Source organism: Cucumis melo, chromosome 4 (assembly GCF_025177605.1).
Source record: "Cucumis melo cultivar AY chromosome 4, USDA_Cmelo_AY_1.0, whole genome shotgun sequence".
NCBI classification, from domain to species: domain Eukaryota; kingdom Viridiplantae; phylum Streptophyta; class Magnoliopsida; order Cucurbitales; family Cucurbitaceae; genus Cucumis; species Cucumis melo.
This window is the reverse complement of record NC_066860.1, coordinates 25,130,520-25,148,157: the sequence shown is the minus strand read 5'-3', so window position 1 is coordinate 25,148,157 and position 17,638 is coordinate 25,130,520. Positions and strand designations below refer to the sequence as shown.

The 17,638-nt window shown below is 33.9% G+C and overlaps 2 protein-coding genes across 4 annotated transcripts; one reads left to right on the top strand and one right to left on the bottom strand.

Annotated features, from left to right (window-relative positions):
- The first annotated feature begins 1,744 nt into the window (after positions 1–1,744).
- LOC103500305 (cytochrome P450 705A22-like) lies at positions 1,745–4,488 on the top strand. The gene is made up of 3 exons (XM_008463564.3): positions 1,745–2,356; positions 3,015–3,413; positions 3,666–4,488. The coding sequence occupies exons 1-3, from the start codon at positions 1,835–1,837 to the stop codon at positions 4,317–4,319; spliced, it is 1,575 nt and encodes a 524-aa protein (XP_008461786.2). The 5' UTR covers positions 1,745–1,834; the 3' UTR covers positions 4,320–4,488.
- A 3,776-nt stretch (positions 4,489–8,264) lies between these two features.
- LOC103500306 (ras-related protein RABA4c) lies at positions 8,265–10,725 on the bottom strand. 3 transcript variants are annotated; one of them, XM_008463565.3, is made up of 2 exons: positions 10,165–10,725; positions 8,265–9,002 (listed from the first exon to the last, which is right to left on the bottom strand). In XM_008463565.3, the coding sequence occupies exons 1-2, from the start codon at positions 10,389–10,391 to the stop codon at positions 8,561–8,563; spliced, it is 669 nt and encodes a 222-aa protein (XP_008461787.1). In that variant the 5' UTR covers positions 10,392–10,725; the 3' UTR covers positions 8,265–8,560. The 3 variants fall into 3 exon arrangements, with proteins under 3 accessions (XP_008461787.1, XP_016902750.1, XP_016902751.1); XM_017047261.2 differs by having other exon boundaries at positions 8,265–9,015; positions 10,165–10,719; XM_017047262.2 differs by having other exon boundaries at positions 8,265–8,991; positions 10,165–10,719.
- Between the last annotated feature and the right edge of the window lie 6,913 nt (positions 10,726–17,638).

The following is a 17,638-nucleotide window of genomic DNA, read 5'->3' as shown; positions in this document are numbered from 1 at the left end:
AGGAGGAAAATGTCAACATCATTTTTAAGGTCACATGTTCCTTCCTTTTACTCTTTTATTAAAAGTTAAAAATTGTAGATGGAGAAGTCGTCGGACACTAATGAGTGTCATTAAAAAATTCCACATTTTTTCCACGGCTGAAAATTTTAATATTATCTTTTATTGGTTAATAATGTACAAATGTATTACCATTTTCTTAACCCATATTTTCAAAAATAGAAAAAGAAAAACTTCTTATAGACAAGATTTCGTTTTTACTTGATTTACATATGTTAGTAAATTTTTCTTAACTAAAAAAGAACAAAAATGAACTTATAGAGATGTTTCTTTCCGAGACATAGGTATGTCTTTTCGGGGTTTGCCCTCCATAAAGTGGATAGTAGAGAAAAATCATGTCGAAAATTATATCATTTATCTATAACGTTAAATTATAAAAAATTTCTTGTTTGCATAAAAAATAACCATAAATTTTCAAAGTTTAAAAAATATTCTTAAACTTATGAAATATTGTTCAAAAATACCCTTATAGTTAGTTTGAATGGAAATAGTTAAAATTTTGTTTAAAAAATATCTATGAACTATTGAAAAGTTTTATAAATACTCTAACTTCAAAACACACAAGATTACTCTCATTAATCCAATTTATACATCAAATTTCTTAGCCCAAAATAATAACCCAAATTTAAGTTAAATCATAGTTTAAATTTAGGTATGTCGATATTTCTATCGATATTTTCACATTTCCACGAGTTTGATATCAATACAAGGCGTGAATCGATAATTCCATTACATCGTAGAAAAATTCACAATTACAAAAAATAAACACTAAAATGACACAAATATAAATATAATATAAATAATAGACATTATTTGAAAATAATAAAATATTTATTTACTAATTTAAATTTAATGTTAATTTTTTTTTTGTTTTTCTAAAAATATCTCTTTAGAATTAAAACTTAAACATTTATATTTTAAATGTCGGTCAAAACATAGAATTCTACAAATTCTCACAAAATTTCATTCGTGATATATTTAAGAAAACTGAATTGGTAGATGTATAGACTATATCTGTATTAATAACTAAATATCTTTTTTATTTAACAATTAATTAATTATACGTCAATTACAATAATAACTAATAGTAATCGTATATTCTTTCACTGATGTATAATTGGACCATGTATATTTTATTTTTATGTATCCTTCAATAAGAGTTCATTTATAGAATATCACGTAAAATCCTCTTTAATTAAACATTTCAAAGAGGCGATATTATGTATTGAAAAGATAAAAAAATGACAGTTCCAACATACTAAGGCTTTCAATGACACCTATGAAATCAAAAGATCCAATAGCAAGATAATAGAAATACCCAAGTCTATTCAACACAATTATACCCTTTATGTACAAAGTCAATAACTTATTTGTTTAGATTTGAAGTTTCAAGTTTTATTTATACTGCATACACACAAACACAATGGCGTACTTGCAATATATTATACCTCATCTCCAATAATTTCTTTTTTTCAAAAACATAAGATTTTTTTAATAATTTTACCACAAATAGATAATTACTAAAAGAAAAGAAAGAAGGAAAAAAGAAAATGAGAGAGAGTACACTAAAATGCAAAAGCAAACTCATGATTCACGTTGATCAGCTGCTCACCAATTGGCACCATTTTTTTTTTTTTTTTTCCTTCTGATTAATTCTAATACTTCATCCATACAATCATCTCCTCCTTCTCAATTCTATCATATAAATATAACCACACCAAATTCCATTTCCCCGCCCCAAATTCACTTCACTCCCTTCTTCTCCCACACACCAACAATGCCGGACGCCGCTCTCCACTACGCTCTCTACCTCCTTCTCTTCTTCTTCTCCTCTCTCCTTCTCTTCTTCTTCCTCCACAAACCCTCCAAATCCGCCCCCCCAAATCTCACTCTACCTCCATCTCCCCCCCCGCTCCCAGTCATCGGCCACCTCCATCTCCTCCTCCCCGCGACTCACAAATCCTTCTTCAACATCTCCTCTAAGTACGGTCCGCTCCTCCACATCCGCCTCGGCGCTCTGCAGTACGTCCTCGTCTCCTCCGCCTCCCTCGCTGCTGAGATCTTCAAAACGCACGATCTCACCTTCTCCTCCCGACCCGATTTCGCCTTCAGCGAGGAGTATCCGTACGGCAAAGTCGGATTCCTTGGCGCTCCGTACGGGGATTATTGGCGGTATATGAAGAAGCTGACGATGATGGAGGTTCTTGCGCCGCCACAGCTTGCGCGATCGCGATTTGTGAGGAACGAGGAGATCCTTCGTATGCTTCAAAAGTTGCTGCTCTGTTCCAAGCAGAAGGAGGTACTCTCTTAACTAACTTCTTTTCTGTTTTCTTCTTCACTATTTCTTTCCTTAAAAATTTTATTTGAAAGCTATTGTTTTTTCTTTTTTTTCTTTTTAATTTCTATTAACTACTAATTTATTACAACTTAAAAGATAATTATGACATAAAAGTTTATGGGCACTTTTAGCTGTTCAATGATTTCTATCATTGCATCAATAGAATTTTGAGTTTTATTATATTTGATAAAATTTTCAATTACTTTGTCATTTAATTTACAAATAATTTATTTTAAGAATTAATAATTATATTAATTTAAACATTGAAAAAGGATTTGTGTCAAATTTTTATAATCATATCAATTTTCATACTTCTTACATCACCAATTAAATAAGAACAAGAACGTAACTCAATTGGATCTAATAGCTTCGAGCTGATGAGTGACAACAAATTTAACAGTTTAATTAAGAACATACCCCTTTAGTGGCATCCCGTAAAACTTGTAAGTTGGGGCTAATTAAATCTCTAAATTTCGACAATATATCATGGATTTTTGTTTGATTATTGTGAATTGAACATTGTGAAACATGCAAATATCTGTGAAGACAGAAATTCAAACTTAATTAATTATAGTATTCTTATCAAAATTCAATTAATTGTTGTTGAAATGGAAAACAGTCAGTGGACTTGGGGGCAGAGTTGGTCAAGCTCACAAACAACAGCATATGCAGAATGATGATGAGCACAAGATGTTCCGAAGAGAACAACGAAGCAGAGAAGATCAGAACATTGGTTAACGACACCATTGAAATTGCTACAAAGATGGCTTTCGGAGATCTCTTCGGCCAAGGTCCACTGAAAAGGCTCCCCTTCTGGCTCTTTGGCAAGAAAGCTCTCGAAATCAACGTCCGATTCGACGTTCTCCTTGAAAACATTCTGCAACAACACGAACAACGAGCCAAAATCCACGGCCTCGAAAGAGAAGACCGCGATCTCATGGATATATTACTCAAAGCTTATTTGGATGAGAAAGCCGAGTTCAAAATGACTAGAAATCACATCAAAGCCTTCTTACTTGTGAGTTCCATTTCTAAAACATTCTAATTCTTTGTTTCCTCTGTTTTAAATCCGAATATTATAAAGTCTTGTATCTGTTGTGTGACCTTTCGATTGATCAAGTACTAACACCGCCCTTTGTGATTGTGATTTTAGAATTTAGAAAAATGTACCATATAAACTTTCTAACTTAGAATTACCATTGTTTTGTATTATTTAACATTCTTTGTCTCGCGATTTGGTTACAACTAGCATTTGATTTGTTCCTCTTAGGATCTGTTCATCGCCGGCACCGGAACGTCGGCCGAGGTTATGCAGTGGGCAATGGCGGAACTAATGAACCATCCGGATGTGTTCCAGAAGGTGCGGCGAGAGATCGAGTCAGTGGTCGGGACGAGACTTGTGGAAGAAACAGATGTTACAAATCTTCCGTACACGCAGGCGGTAGTGAAGGAGTGTCTCCGGCTGTATCCAGCAGTGCCGGTGGCGAGACGAGCGTGCCGAGAAACTTGCAAGGTGAACGGATGCGATATTCCAAAGGACACCATGGTTGCAGTGGACCTGTTTGCGATAATGCGCGACCCAAATCTGTGGGAGAATCCAGACGAATTTCGGCCTGAGAGATTCTACAATGAGAATTCTAGTAAAGAAGAAGGAACGAAACACATTCAATATGAGATTAAGGGACAGAATTTCAGCTTTGTGCCATTCGGAGGAGGAAGAAGAGGGTGCCCAGGCTCATTGTTAGCGTTCAACACGATCAATAGGACGGTGGCGGCATTGGTTCAGTGCTTTGATTGGAAGGTTGGGAAAGATGGAGATGAAGAGAAGGTGAATATGGAGATTGGAAGTGGAATTAGTTTGCCAATGGCTCATCCTTTGATATGTGTGCCTGTTTCTCATTCAACTCCTTTTGTTGCTCACTAAAGCCATTGACATCATCGTGACAATCTGCCATGGGAGGTTTGGCCTTCTCTATTCTTAGACTTCTTCTTCATTATGTGTTCTAAAGTTTCATTTTGTAGTGTGTATTGAACATATGCATACTAATAACGGTTAATAATGGAAACGAAGAATATTATGAATGGGGTAATAATACCAATCTATCCATCTTCGCCCATCTCTATCATCACTCACATAAATTTTTTTAAAAAAAATATTTCAAAAAAAAAAAACAATTTATACGTGACAAATTAGGAAAGAAGATTTACAAACCGTCAAAGAGAGTATGGAGTCGGAGGCTTCTTTAACTTCACTTTTTGTTTTGGTGACCATCAAGATTAAGGTTTGATCGAAATCATTGTGTGCTCGACCACCGTGGAAAAATCTTAACCCATCCGACTACAAATCATCTATGTAATGGAAAATTTTATATCTTCTCTAGCAAACTTTATCTTTAAAAAAAAATTTAAATGTAGTTTTCTTTTTATGTCTTTTCAATTTTTAATAACATTTTTTTTTTCAAACAATTTAGATAAAAATGAAGTTTATTTTCGATTTCTAAAATTTTTAAATAGTTATGTTACAGTGAGTTTGATATTGAATATCCATGTACAATTGATATAATATGTTTACATCCATCATTATAGCTAAATCAAAACAATTTTATGTTATTTTAATCAAAAATCTTATTATGCTCTTTTCAATGCTTTTACTCTATGTTATCATTGGTTTTTTTTTTTTCAAATTAACGTTGTAATCAATTATTTTTAAAGCTACAACAATCTCAAATTCGGATTTCAGGGTTTAAGTAATTCTCAAACTTAAATTTAATATATTTATAACTTTACAAGTTTAATTTTCAAAATACTAAAAACTTTACAAAATGCTATTCAGCACTCAACCCATTTGAAACTTTTAATATAACTCAACAAAAAAAGGATAAAAATGTAATTTACTGATCCACATTATATTTTAGTCTTTCTAACCAGTGAACTAGGCAAAAACAGAAAGTTAATTGAAAAAGGTTAAATTACAACAAAAATAGCTTAACTTTGTAGTTAGCTTAAAAAATATTCTTAAATTATAAAAAATTTTAGAAATAAAGGACATGAATGAAATATTTTATTTGGTTTTTTTAGAAAGAAAATATTTGATTTGATGAAGCACTTCTTTTTTTTTTTGTTGTTTTTTTTTTAATTATTATTTTATTCTATCTCTTTCTACTTTTAAGTATTGTTTTCCAGAGAAAGAAAAACTATGAATTATTCTAATAATTTCCTTAGCAATATTTTACCGCACTGTGAGAGGGACATTATTTTTAGGTTTTTTATCAAAAACATAAAAAAAGAAAAATTCCGAAAACGAAAAAAAAAAAAAGTCAGAAACCCACCGTATAAAATATCAAAAATGCGCCATCAACCATCCCGTCAACAACACGCGTTTAATATATTTGCGATCATTTAGAGTTGGTTATTAATCGTTTAGATATGACTACAGTTTATACGTGATCGTTTAGATATGGCTACAACGCGGTTGTTTAGATGTGGCTATAATTTATATTCCATCGTTTAATTTTATTACACGATCGCTTAGGGACCCAATCTAAATGATTTTTTTTTTTAATTTGGTACACGGTTTTTTAATTTTTTTTTTGGTTACATGCTCGGTTAGATTTCTTTACTTTTTTTAAATAATCGTTAACTTTTTTAAACAATCGTTTACATTTGCCTACTCCAATCAAAATGATTTTTTTTCAAGATTCTTTATACACAATCGTTTACTTCTTTATATGATCGTTTACATTTGGCTACTCCGATATAAATGATTTTTTTAAAAGATTCTTTATACATGATCTTTTAAATTTTGCTATTTTTTATATTTAGATTTTGTTATCCAAATGCAAACGCGTAAAAAAGAAGAAAAGAAAAAAAAGAAGAAAAGAAAAAAAAGAAGAAAGACGATGGAAAGAAATCGAAGCAAAAAAAAAAAAAAAAATAAGAAAGACGATGAAAAGATTAAACGAGGCAAATAAAGAATTGAAAAATAAGAAAGATGATGGAAATAAATGGCAGAAAAGAAAAAGAGGAAAGAAGAAAGATTAAATCGTAGGTAAAGAAAGAAAGATGGAAGGGCAAAACTGAAATATTTAAAAAATATCTAAGGTTTTATTACAGGCGCCGTAAATAGGTTGGTGTTTTGTTATATTTACAATAGTTTTCCTTATTTTTATTGAAAACGAGTGTATTTTGAATAGAAGGTTTTTCTTTAAAAAAATCGATCAAAAGTATAATTGAGTTATTTATAAATGGTACTACGTATGACGTAATTAAATAATACATGAAAAAAGTAAAATTTCAAATGTTTTAGGGTTAACCAAATTGTGTTGTGAGATTAGGTGAAGTGTGTCTAAACTAATCTCAAACTCACAAATAAAAAAAGAAAAAAAAGTAAAATTTAATGAAGTATTTTCAAAATACAATTTTTAACATGCCCTACCAATAAATAAATAAATAGATTATTGAAAAATAAATTAAAATTTGTTTTTTTTTAATATATCATATAGGTGGGAAATTTTCAATTCTCAAGGTTAAACGAGTAAGGAAACTTTCTAAACTTTCGTTTATGTTCGAAAATTTATATTTGAAAAAGTAATAAAATTTAAAGTTTTAAACATTAAGAATTGAGAGTATAAAAATGATAGACTATTTTTTAATTTAGTTTTTAAAGTTTATTTATTCAATATAAAATAGAATTTTAGAATTTGAAACATGGAGAAGATAAAGCTTAATCCTTATACTAGCTAGGTTTATGTGACTAATCATAAATGTTTACATTAATTAAAATAGGACTAAATATTTTTGTTAAGGGATGAACTAATAATTTGTTTTTAAATTTTAATTTGTATTAATTTCAACTATAAATAATTAACTTTATACTAGGGAGCGATTATAATGATTCAAAACCAATTTAATATTTGAATTTCATTTCCAAATATGCCTCTAAACATGAAAGATTTTGGTGGATATTCTATTGTGAACTCACTAAGATCACAATGATGTAGTGGAAGGTTAGGAGACAATTTTACTACTAGGCTATCTGATGGTATTATTTTTCATATTGATATATGTGTCGTAGTTAACATCACAAGAACCCATATCAAAGCATTTATTATGGTAACAAATTCCATCTTCTAATTTCTAACATTTTTTGTTCGACTATATATAAAGTCTTAACTAGTTGACAAGTGATCAAATGGTCAGCAAAGTTCATTTAGAGTCATGCAAAGTAGCTAATTTTTCTTGATTGTTCTTTTCCGTGTTGAAGTTGACAAGGGTTATGTTAAACTATAAGTTTGATTTCGACTATTAAATGATTTTTAAAAGTAAAAAACATAACAAATTAAAGAATTAAAGTTTAGAATCCTATTAGGTATAACTTTTAAATTTATACCTATTAGTCAGTTAAGTGTTATATGTAAACAGTTCATGATCAAAGGTTTGATAGTCAATTTCATTTCAAGTTAAACAATAATAGTATATCATTATTATAGGGATAATTTGGATCAAAATTATTCAATATGAAACACTAAGGATTAGTTTGGATTAACTAAAGTTTCAAAAGCTATTTTGAGCGGTTGATAAATCAAATGCACCCTCAAACACTTAATCACTTGTAAAGTTAAACGAAACACACCCGAAAACAACCACTCCTATCCCTCGATCACTCCTATTTGTATCATTCACTAGTTTAAGAGCAATTATTCATCCATCAAATTTCTTGTGTGATTTAAGCTAAACACACATTCCTAATTAAGAGTCAAATCCCATAGTGAATCTAAAAATCTATACCCATTTCCTATAGTTGGCCATTCCTGAAATTCAGTCATCTTCCATACTTATGTTGAGGGTGGTTTCCAGACAGGAAGACAAGGATGAGAATATGAAGATTTTACTCAACCAAAATGAAGATTATGTTGACGATAAAGCCTCTAAACAAAAAGCTTAAAGCAGAGGAACTATTTACCTTGTATGATCAACTCAAAAGTATATGAATTACACTAGTCTCTTGAAGACCAAAATTAAAGATTAGATAGAGATCAACCACTTGCTATCTTTCTTCTTCTTCTGCTCTTCTAGCGGCAGAGGGATTTGTATTTGTGTAAGCTGTAAAGTGTAAAAAGGAGTAATTCATGTGAAAATATGGTGAAACCAAGGGAGAATACTTTGTCAACTCCGGCAACAACCAGAGCTTGCAGCTTGAGGCTCTTGTCCAGGGACAACAATTTTTGTTCCTTTGAGGAGTGATGAGCTTCCTCCAGAATCAGTTTCATCGTTTGCAACCAGCGCCTTCTTGCTAATAACTCGGTAAATTTCTGTCAGTATGGTATTGAATGCTGCCTCTACATTAGTTGCCTCAAGTGCTGACGTTTCCATAAAAAACAGATTCTCCATTTGAGCAAACTCTTTTGCGTCTTCTGTAGGCACAACACGAAGAGAACCTAGATCGGATTTGTTTCCTATAAGCATGATAACGATATTCTTGTCTGCATGGCCACGCAGTTCCTCTAACCACCTAGCTATATGATCGAATGACTGACGCTTCGTCATGTCATAGACCAGCATTGCCCCCACGGCACCCCTGTAATATGCACTTGTCACTGCACGATACCTGAAAACCATCACTAATCACTAATAAGAGAAAAGAAGAAAAATTTGCAGCTTTTAAGGAGTAGTTTCATCAACTGTGGAACGAAAGTCTGAACAATCCACCAACGTATAAAATTTTCCTATATTGCCCACAGCAACTATATAAAGGAATTACAAAACAATATCACGGCTTGATTGCTCTTAGCAAATATTCATGCAAACCATAGGCAATATCACGGCTACGCTAATGGCGAACATCATGTTAGACAGGTAATTTTTCAAATTATAGTCTCTGTCGAAATACGAGAGCAAAACAATAACTCCTTAGAACTCAAGGGACACTACTGTACAATCTACCATGTAAGGCTATGGAAAACTAACATAATTAAGTCAAAAAGCAACAATACGAGCCCCAACCAAGGGATTCAACATTGGTCATAAAGAAATTGTACTAAGTGATTATAAATTTATAAGGTCCTTAAGGCCACATATTTACAAGTTTCCTAAGTCATTCAGCAGTCCCTGCCGCTGATCGCAGGCCGGTAGCCTCAAAGCTTAATGTTCAACCGTTCACTATAGGAAACGTGATACCATGGTTATAAAGGAGGATTTTCCTTATAAAAATGGAGATGAATCTGAATTGGATACAATTACGTTACTTTTCAGGTCCATAGTGCTTATGATTGGATGACAATATATATCGATATCAACTGATCTATATAAAACCCATTGTTCCAAGATGTAGCAGGGGCAGGGGAGGGAAAAAAACAGAAAAGTAAACCGAACCAACAAGAGACAGAAACAAGAAGTCGAGAAGTTACAAAAAGATTGTTTCCACATTTAAAAGATTATCATCAATTCTACTTTTTACACGGGACATAAGATAGAGTTGTACAATGTTTTAGTGCAGTTTCTTTCTGAATTATTAGGAAGTACTTCACAAGTTGTAAGTAAAATTAAATATGTGGATAAATCATCAACATGAACATTCTGAAACCAATAATATGAAGGAAGATCTTCCCAAAATTAGGTGCATTTCGACTATCTAAAAAGAAAGTTGGCAAGACCCATTATTAAGTTCAAGATTTATAATGAATTAACACATCGTCGAAATAAATCCAATATAATTAAAGAAAAAAAGCAAAAGAAAAGGGAAAACCCTGAAAACAGGGCGGTTTTTGTACCTCTCCTGTCCAGCAGTATCCCATATCTGAGCCTTGATAGCTTTCTGGTCAATGTTAAGCGTCTTGGTCTGAAATTCAACTCCAATTGTGGCCTTGGAATCCAAACTGAACTCATTCCTAGCAAAACGAGAAAGGAGTTGGGATTTGCCGACTGCAGAATCCCCGATTAAGACAACCTTGAAAACATAATCAATCTTCTGATTGAAATTGGATTGCAAATTAGACATATTTGAAAGAAAAGAGAATGGGGAAAAAGGGAACACCAAGCGATCGATCGATCAATCAAGAAAAGGAACAATCAATCAATCGATCGCTTGATGGGATTAGAAAGAGAATCTGGGGGTTAGACGAAAAGGGTTTAGGGAAAAAGAATTGAAAGGAAATGGGAAGACGTTTTTGACATGGAGATGCAGGAGGAAAGTTGAAAGAAAAAGAGCAGCCACGACTTTGTTGAATGCTTCCCTTTTTAACGGTTCATTGTTCTTCCTCTCTCTTTCTTTCGTTCTTCGTTTTGGAATGGTCAACGTCTCCTAACATGGCACATCCACGCATGACCAAAATCTCCATAACTCCTATCTTTTTATTATATATATTGACAATCATATATATTGTAAAGAAGAAAAAAAAGATTCCACTAATTGCACTAGTTTATATATGAAAATAATCATCATACTATTTTACCGATCCTTACTAACTCTTGTGGTACGTCTGGGGGAATGGTTAGTGTTAAGATAAAACTAGTGTTAAGTTAAACCTAATTTTATCATAACCCTTGTTTGGGGAAGGGTTTAAAAATGTAGTTTTACAATAATATGTGTTTGGGGGAAGGGTTAGGTGGGTAGTTTAATGGGGATTTTATGATAAAATGTGTTTGGGGGAAGGGTTAGGTAGGTAGTTTTATGAGAATTTTATGATAAAATGTGTTTGGGGGAAGGGTTAGGTGGGTAGGTTTATGTGGATTTTGGGATAAATTTTATTTGGGAAAATTGTTAAATGGGTTGGGTTAATAATTTTTTTTATGTGGTATAATTTTTTTTAAATTAAATTGTAAATATCATAAAAAAATTATTGCATACTTTTTTACGAAACCCTCGAATCCGTCTTATTGTCCTTTTTTATTTGTTGTATGTGTAATGTTATTAAATTAGTACATACACCCAAATTAAAATTAATTTCTCAACATATTGTGAGAAATTTATTACAACTAATTTTTTAGAAAGACAAAAAAATTATTGAATATTTATAATCGGCAATAGCGATGTCATCCTATTTTAAACGTATATAAATAGCCGTTAAAACGCTTTTGAAAATTGTGAATATTTTCCTTCATTTAAAATAAATATTAGCAAGGACCAAAATAAGTTCTTTACAATAGTAAATGCAGAAATAGTCAACATCATAGACAAAAAAAAGTAAGGAAATAATAAGCAACTCAGGTCCGTAGAAACATAAACTATCTCTCTATGTCTCGTAGGAGGACTCTACAAAATCCCTCCCTCTCATCCTCAGGCATGAGTACGAAACCCCGAAGGTCGTCCATACGAGACAAAAGATGCATTTGCAATAACGCCCTATCCAAACTCGTAAGTTCTGGCATCTCACGCAATATGCGGAAAAATTCCGTGCGCACATGGTTGTCATTTGCAAGGTTGCGTGCAGGCCACTCCGCAATCTGCATGAGTTGCTCGTTTGTTTGGTCGAGCGCCAGATGTATCGCTTCAACATCGAAGTCTCGCTGACTTCCCCTCTTCCTCTTCGATCCACTCGATCCGGTCCTACCCTCTGAAGCACAAGAAGGTCGGGATGCACGTATATCGTCCTACTAGAGGTCAATTCCCTGGTTGTACACGGGCGGAAAGTCCTCGTTTCCATCCCCCATATCAAATCTGTCATATCCGCCACCAGGCTCGTTAGACCCCACGTCCGCGAATGTCTCAGCGAACCGACCGGTCGCCCTATCGCGACCGAAGACATATGTAAGTTCATCGTAATACGGGAATGGTTTGTTCAGGAGTCCCTTCGCTGCAGGATGCAACTGCGGGCAAAAAAAAAATATCACGTATGAGTACTGATTGAAAAATTGTTAACTAAATGTACATTCTGAACGTTGTGTGACGTTTAAATTATTTTGCATACCCTAACCCAATTATCAAATAATTCCTTCTCCGCAATGATACATTTCTCTTCATCGTTCCACCTAAAGCCACTGCACGTTGGGCCCCGCATTTTGGCAATGGCCTGGAATGTTCGCTTCAGTGTCTTGATCCTACAATCAATTACAATTGTTGCTCGTACCTGACATCCAGATAGTTTCTCCGCCATCATGCGTACCAACTGCGCAAGGTATCCTGGGCGGAACGTACCATTATCTGATTTCCATCCCCCCATCGACACCAACTCCATTAAACATTCCACAAGAGTCCCTTTCTCCTCCTTCGTCCAAACATGTCTCGGAGCACGATTTGAGGTTGACATACTGAGAATGAGAAATTAGAAAAAATACATGGAGTACACGTAATTTCACTATTGAATAGTAAAAAAAATAGGCATGATACAAATTCATGGCACGCGTACATTTCATATGCAACAACCCATATTACTTTTTACAGTACATTTTAGACATGATAGAATTGCGACCTTACAATCGAAAACTTGTAATCTAAAATTGTCTTAGCTAAGCGTTACGCAACTGCCATTCGATGAACATCGATTCGGTTAGGTCGTCGTGCCATTGAGACCACTCGTTTGTTGTCTCAATGTACTGAATGTTTTCTGAAGCGGTGGTCGTTGCGTACGTGGAGTCCCCCTCGTCCTCGTCGTCAACGTCCTCGCAATATGTCATTTCCCTGTTGATCAAATTGTGAAGCAAGGCACATGCTAGAATGGTGCGACACTGGACTTGCAGGGGATAGTACGACTTTCCACGAAGAATGGACTAACGACCCTTGAGAACACCGAACGCGCGCTCAATAACATTCCTTGCCGAGGAGTGCTTCATGTTGAAGTACTCCTTTGCATTTGTTGGCGCATTTGCAGCACCACGCCACTCTTGCAAATGGTACCGCTGGCCTCTGTACGGGGCGAGAAACCCCTCCGCGTTTGGATATCCCACATCGCACAAATAATAATATCCTATTATTAAATGATTTGTTTATGACCTTTAAATACGTAAGTCTGCTGCGACGGTGTTTTATTATAAAGAAGATATACCCTTTGGCACTTGTAGTCCATTTTCTCTTGAAAGCGCATCACGTAGGATCCGTGAGTCTGCTGCGGATCCTTCCCAACCGGCGAGGACATAAACGAAATCCCCTTTCGTGTCACAGACCCCTAGAACGTTTGTGGCAATTTCCCCCTTACGCGTTCTGAATGTAGGCCGATCTCCTGCGGGGACATTGACCTTTATGTACGTCCCGTCTAACGCGCCAAGGCAGTTCTGCAGGTTGAAATAAACACGTTGAAATAAGTGCGACGTACGTAAATGTGAAATATAGTGAACTTCTATGATGCCCACCTCGAAACACTTCCAACGTTGATCATTGCAGTTACTTGTTACCGGAACAGGTCTCTTTATCAACTCCTCGTACAGTCGAAGAACAACCAACAATACAATGTTAAAATGTCGAGATACTGTCTCACCGGACCGTACAAATTCCCGTTGGATGACGCGGTTCTTCACGTCATGAGCGAGGACGTGTAAGAACATTGCTACCATTTCCTCAACATCGACAATCTCAGTTGAAAAAAGACCAGCCACATTTCTAAGTAAATGGCATAGAATTGCGAATGCTCTACCGACACACAATATCTGACTCGTGTATCATGCGAAAGTAAGCAAGCTCCCTAATTCTATGGCGTGTATCGGGCGGTGTATGTGGGAGACGCTTATTGTTGTTCATTAATAGCTCCAACGTTAGTAAAATCTGATGTTGGGCCAACGTGAATGCAGTTAGGACTCCAATAAGTGTTTGTTCATCCATTACAATGTATGTAAAGTTTCCTAAAAAACATGTACTAATTAAATTAGTACAATATCGATATATTGTGAAAAGATCTGTAAACTTAGTAATATCCGTATTTAGTAAAACCATAAACATAGAACAAAAAAATAGATTATGAGTGACGAGAACATTGAAAATGATACATAAAATTAAAGAAGTTGAAAATGGAAGTTTATCCTATTTTCCTAATATTTTTCAACTCAATTCCTTTTAACTAATTTTTCTTTTTCTGTTTCTTTTTTCTTAAAACACCCCTAATTTTTAAGCATTTTTTTTTAAAACCGAACAATAGTTTGGAATTTGGAATTTTTACTTATAATTTTATTTTATTTTGAACAAATTTTACAATGTATTTTAGTTCTAAATTAAGTATTTTAAAAATAGAAATAAAATTGGTTGAAAATAAAAAAAAAGTTTAAACAAAACATAGAAAAGGTTAAAAGAAAAGAAAAATATAAGAAAAAAGAAAAAAAATTCCAATAAAGAAAACAAGTTTATCCTATTTTCCTAATATTTTTCAACTCAATTCCTTTTAACTAATTTTTCTTTTTGTGTTTTTTTTTTCTTAAAACACCCCTAACTTTTTTTTCTTTTTTTTAAAAACCGAACAATAGTACTTATTGAAGAAGTTTGAAGTTTGAAGAAGTTTATTAAAGACATATTGAAGAAGTTTATGAAATGTGTATTCCCTTAATATAATTTAATTAATATCAAAAGTTGTGATTATATTGAAAAAACACTATTACTAAAAAGTTGTTCATATTTCAATTTATGATGATATTAAAAAACCACTATTAGGGAAGGGTTGTTCATATGGAGTTTTTGATATGCATTACTCAAATTTTTACCGAATTATGATATTGAAATCCCCTTTATTATCATATTTTACCGAATTAATTGCATATTTTGTTAATTAAAATTGTTCTTACTATATACAAAAAAAAAATAGTTAAAAAAGAGAAAATTAATAAGATACAATATGTAACAAAATTAAACTGAATGTTCTATATACATATTATAAACCGAAACAAAATGTTAATTATAAAATTATACAAAACCGAAAAAAAAAAATAAATAAAATACAGTATAGAAAGCCTACAAACGGCCATTACAAGAGTACCTCTTGAAATATTTTTCAACTCGTTCGTCGCAACGTCCTACATACGACAACAAGATGATTAATATTTGTACATAACACACAATATAGAAGGTATGAAAAAAAAATATTACATATACATACCTTTTATGACGACAAATGTTACTCGAAATGAACATTGAATGGGGCAACCGAAACGAGAAGTTTATTTTGAAATTAATAGCCTCAGAGTTTTCATTCCATTCAAAATAATGAATGGAATTCCATCGTATTTACAGATAAAAAAGTAAAGGACAGAAAGATATAGGAAAAAGATCACAAAAACACAACAGAAAAGGAGGACAGCAATCTAAAAGAAAAGGAGGACATATATGCTAACACTAATGAACAATCAGCAAACAGAAAAAAAAAAAGAAATAATATATAAAAAAAACCATAAGAGACATAAGAGAGTCAAAGCAGGACATACCAATACAAAGAAGCAAAAGAAAATTACATACCAATACAAAGAAAAGGAGGACATATATGCAGGGATGCAATGATGCGAATATGGAAACAAAAAAAATTACATACCAATATAAAGAAGCAAAAAACAGAATAAGGAACTATTCCCCCAAACTCTTGTTCAAGTAAACATACATGATAAGATAAGGAACAAAATAATTACAGAAGACAGAATGGAGAATGATAGAAGTATTCAAAGAAGAAAATTACATACCAAAAAGAAAGGAGCAGAAGACAGAATAAGAGAGGAAAAACAATAGCCAAGATGCGTGGTGAAAGAAAAGAGCAAAGGTGAATATATAAGGGTGGATGAGAGAAATTAATATGAATGACCAGACCCAAAAAAAGAACCAGGGAATCTCTGCAAATGACAGTGTAAAAGTAATGAAAAGTAAGAAATTTGGTTAAACCCTAACATTGGCAGTAACCTATTTACTACACAAAGTACATTGTCATATAGATTGAAGGGACAACACTTTGGAAATGGTAGGTTTGGGTGGTCAATATTTGACCACATAACATGAATACAATAAGAAAATAAAGAACAAAGTAAACCATCACAGAGGCAGAACAAAGAAGGAATGAAGAACCGAAATACATGAATAGAAACAGACATCAAATATGAGTCTAATGAAGAACCGAAATACATGAATAGAAACAAACATCAAATATGAGTGTAATTCAACCGAAATGAAATATCAAACAAAATTGAAGGGAATTATCAAACAAAATTATACAGAATGAAGTAAATAAAGCAAATTCGTGTTAGCAAACAAAGGAAAATCCAATCAGCAACGTCAGCACTCATCATCGACTATTGAAAATGAATGAACAAAATACAACAACAACAGTGTTACCTCCCTACCATGCTCCACCCGCACAGATTGGCCAGAAAACGGTGTATGTGTAGCATCCATCCCAAATCAGAACAGGGAAACAAATCGGCAAGGGCAACACTAATCGAAAAATCGGCAAGTGGAGCGGCAAGCGCAACACCAAGCGGCAAATCCGTGTTAGCAAACAAAGGAAAATCGAATGAGCAATGTTAGTACTCATCATCGGCTATTCAAATTGAATAAACAAAATACAACAACAACAACAGTTACCTCCCTACCATGCTCCACCCGCACCCATTGGCCGGAAAACGGTGTGGGGTGTAGCATCCATCCGAAATCAGGACGGGGAAACGAATCGGCAAGGGCAACACCAAGTGGCAAATCGACAAGTGGAGCGGCAAGGGGTCCCCTTCAATTCGGACCAAACATGGATTACCACAGAGAAGTCCGATCGAAGATGTAAGTGGGGATTCCGGAGGTAAGGAATGGTCCCCGCCGGTCAACGAAACCCCAAAACCGTAAAATCGAAACGTTTTGGAGGCAAGACCTTTCGGCCAAGCCTTCAACAAAGCGTTCGATCTTCGGACAGTGAGACACAGAGACGGTGATGAGAGATGTAGAGATTGAAACGGTAAAGTCGAAAGGGGGTTTTCCGGAAAAGTCAAAACGGTAAAGTCGAAAGGGGGTTTTCCGGAGAAGAAGAAGAACGAAGGTGAAGCAAGAACAACGAACAAGAAATCGGTGATGGAAGGGAAAAGATGAATGGACATGCAAGACGGATTGAAGAGATTCGTGAAGACGGATTGAAGAGATTTGTGAAGACGGATTGAAGAGATTTGTGAACACGGGTTGAAGAACACGGGTTGAGGGAGAGAAATCGACAGAGCACGAAACGACAGAATGGAGGGAGTAGAGAGGGGAAAATCGGGTTAATGGAAACCCTAGTTTTAGGGTTTCCATAACCCTAGTCCCAAACACGGGTTAGAGTTACTTAACCCTAACCCCACTATCCTAAAACGCCCCCTTAAAATTTAGAG

Coding starts and splice junctions, on each gene's coding strand:
- LOC103500306 (XM_008463565.3), bottom strand. CDS start 10,391: ATGTCTAATTTGCAATCCAATTTCAATCAGAAGATTGATTATGTTTTC. Junction 9,003..10,164: donor GATACTGCTGGACAGGAGAG/GTACAAAAACCG, acceptor GATGGTTTTCAG/GTATCGTGCAGTGACAAGTG.
- LOC103500305 (XM_008463564.3), top strand. CDS start 1,835: ATGCCGGACGCCGCTCTCCACTACGCTCTCTACCTCCTTCTCTTCTTC. Junction 2,357..3,014: donor TCTGTTCCAAGCAGAAGGAG/GTACTCTCTTAA, acceptor AATGGAAAACAG/TCAGTGGACTTGGGGGCAGA. Junction 3,414..3,665: donor ACATCAAAGCCTTCTTACTT/GTGAGTTCCATT, acceptor TGTTCCTCTTAG/GATCTGTTCATCGCCGGCAC.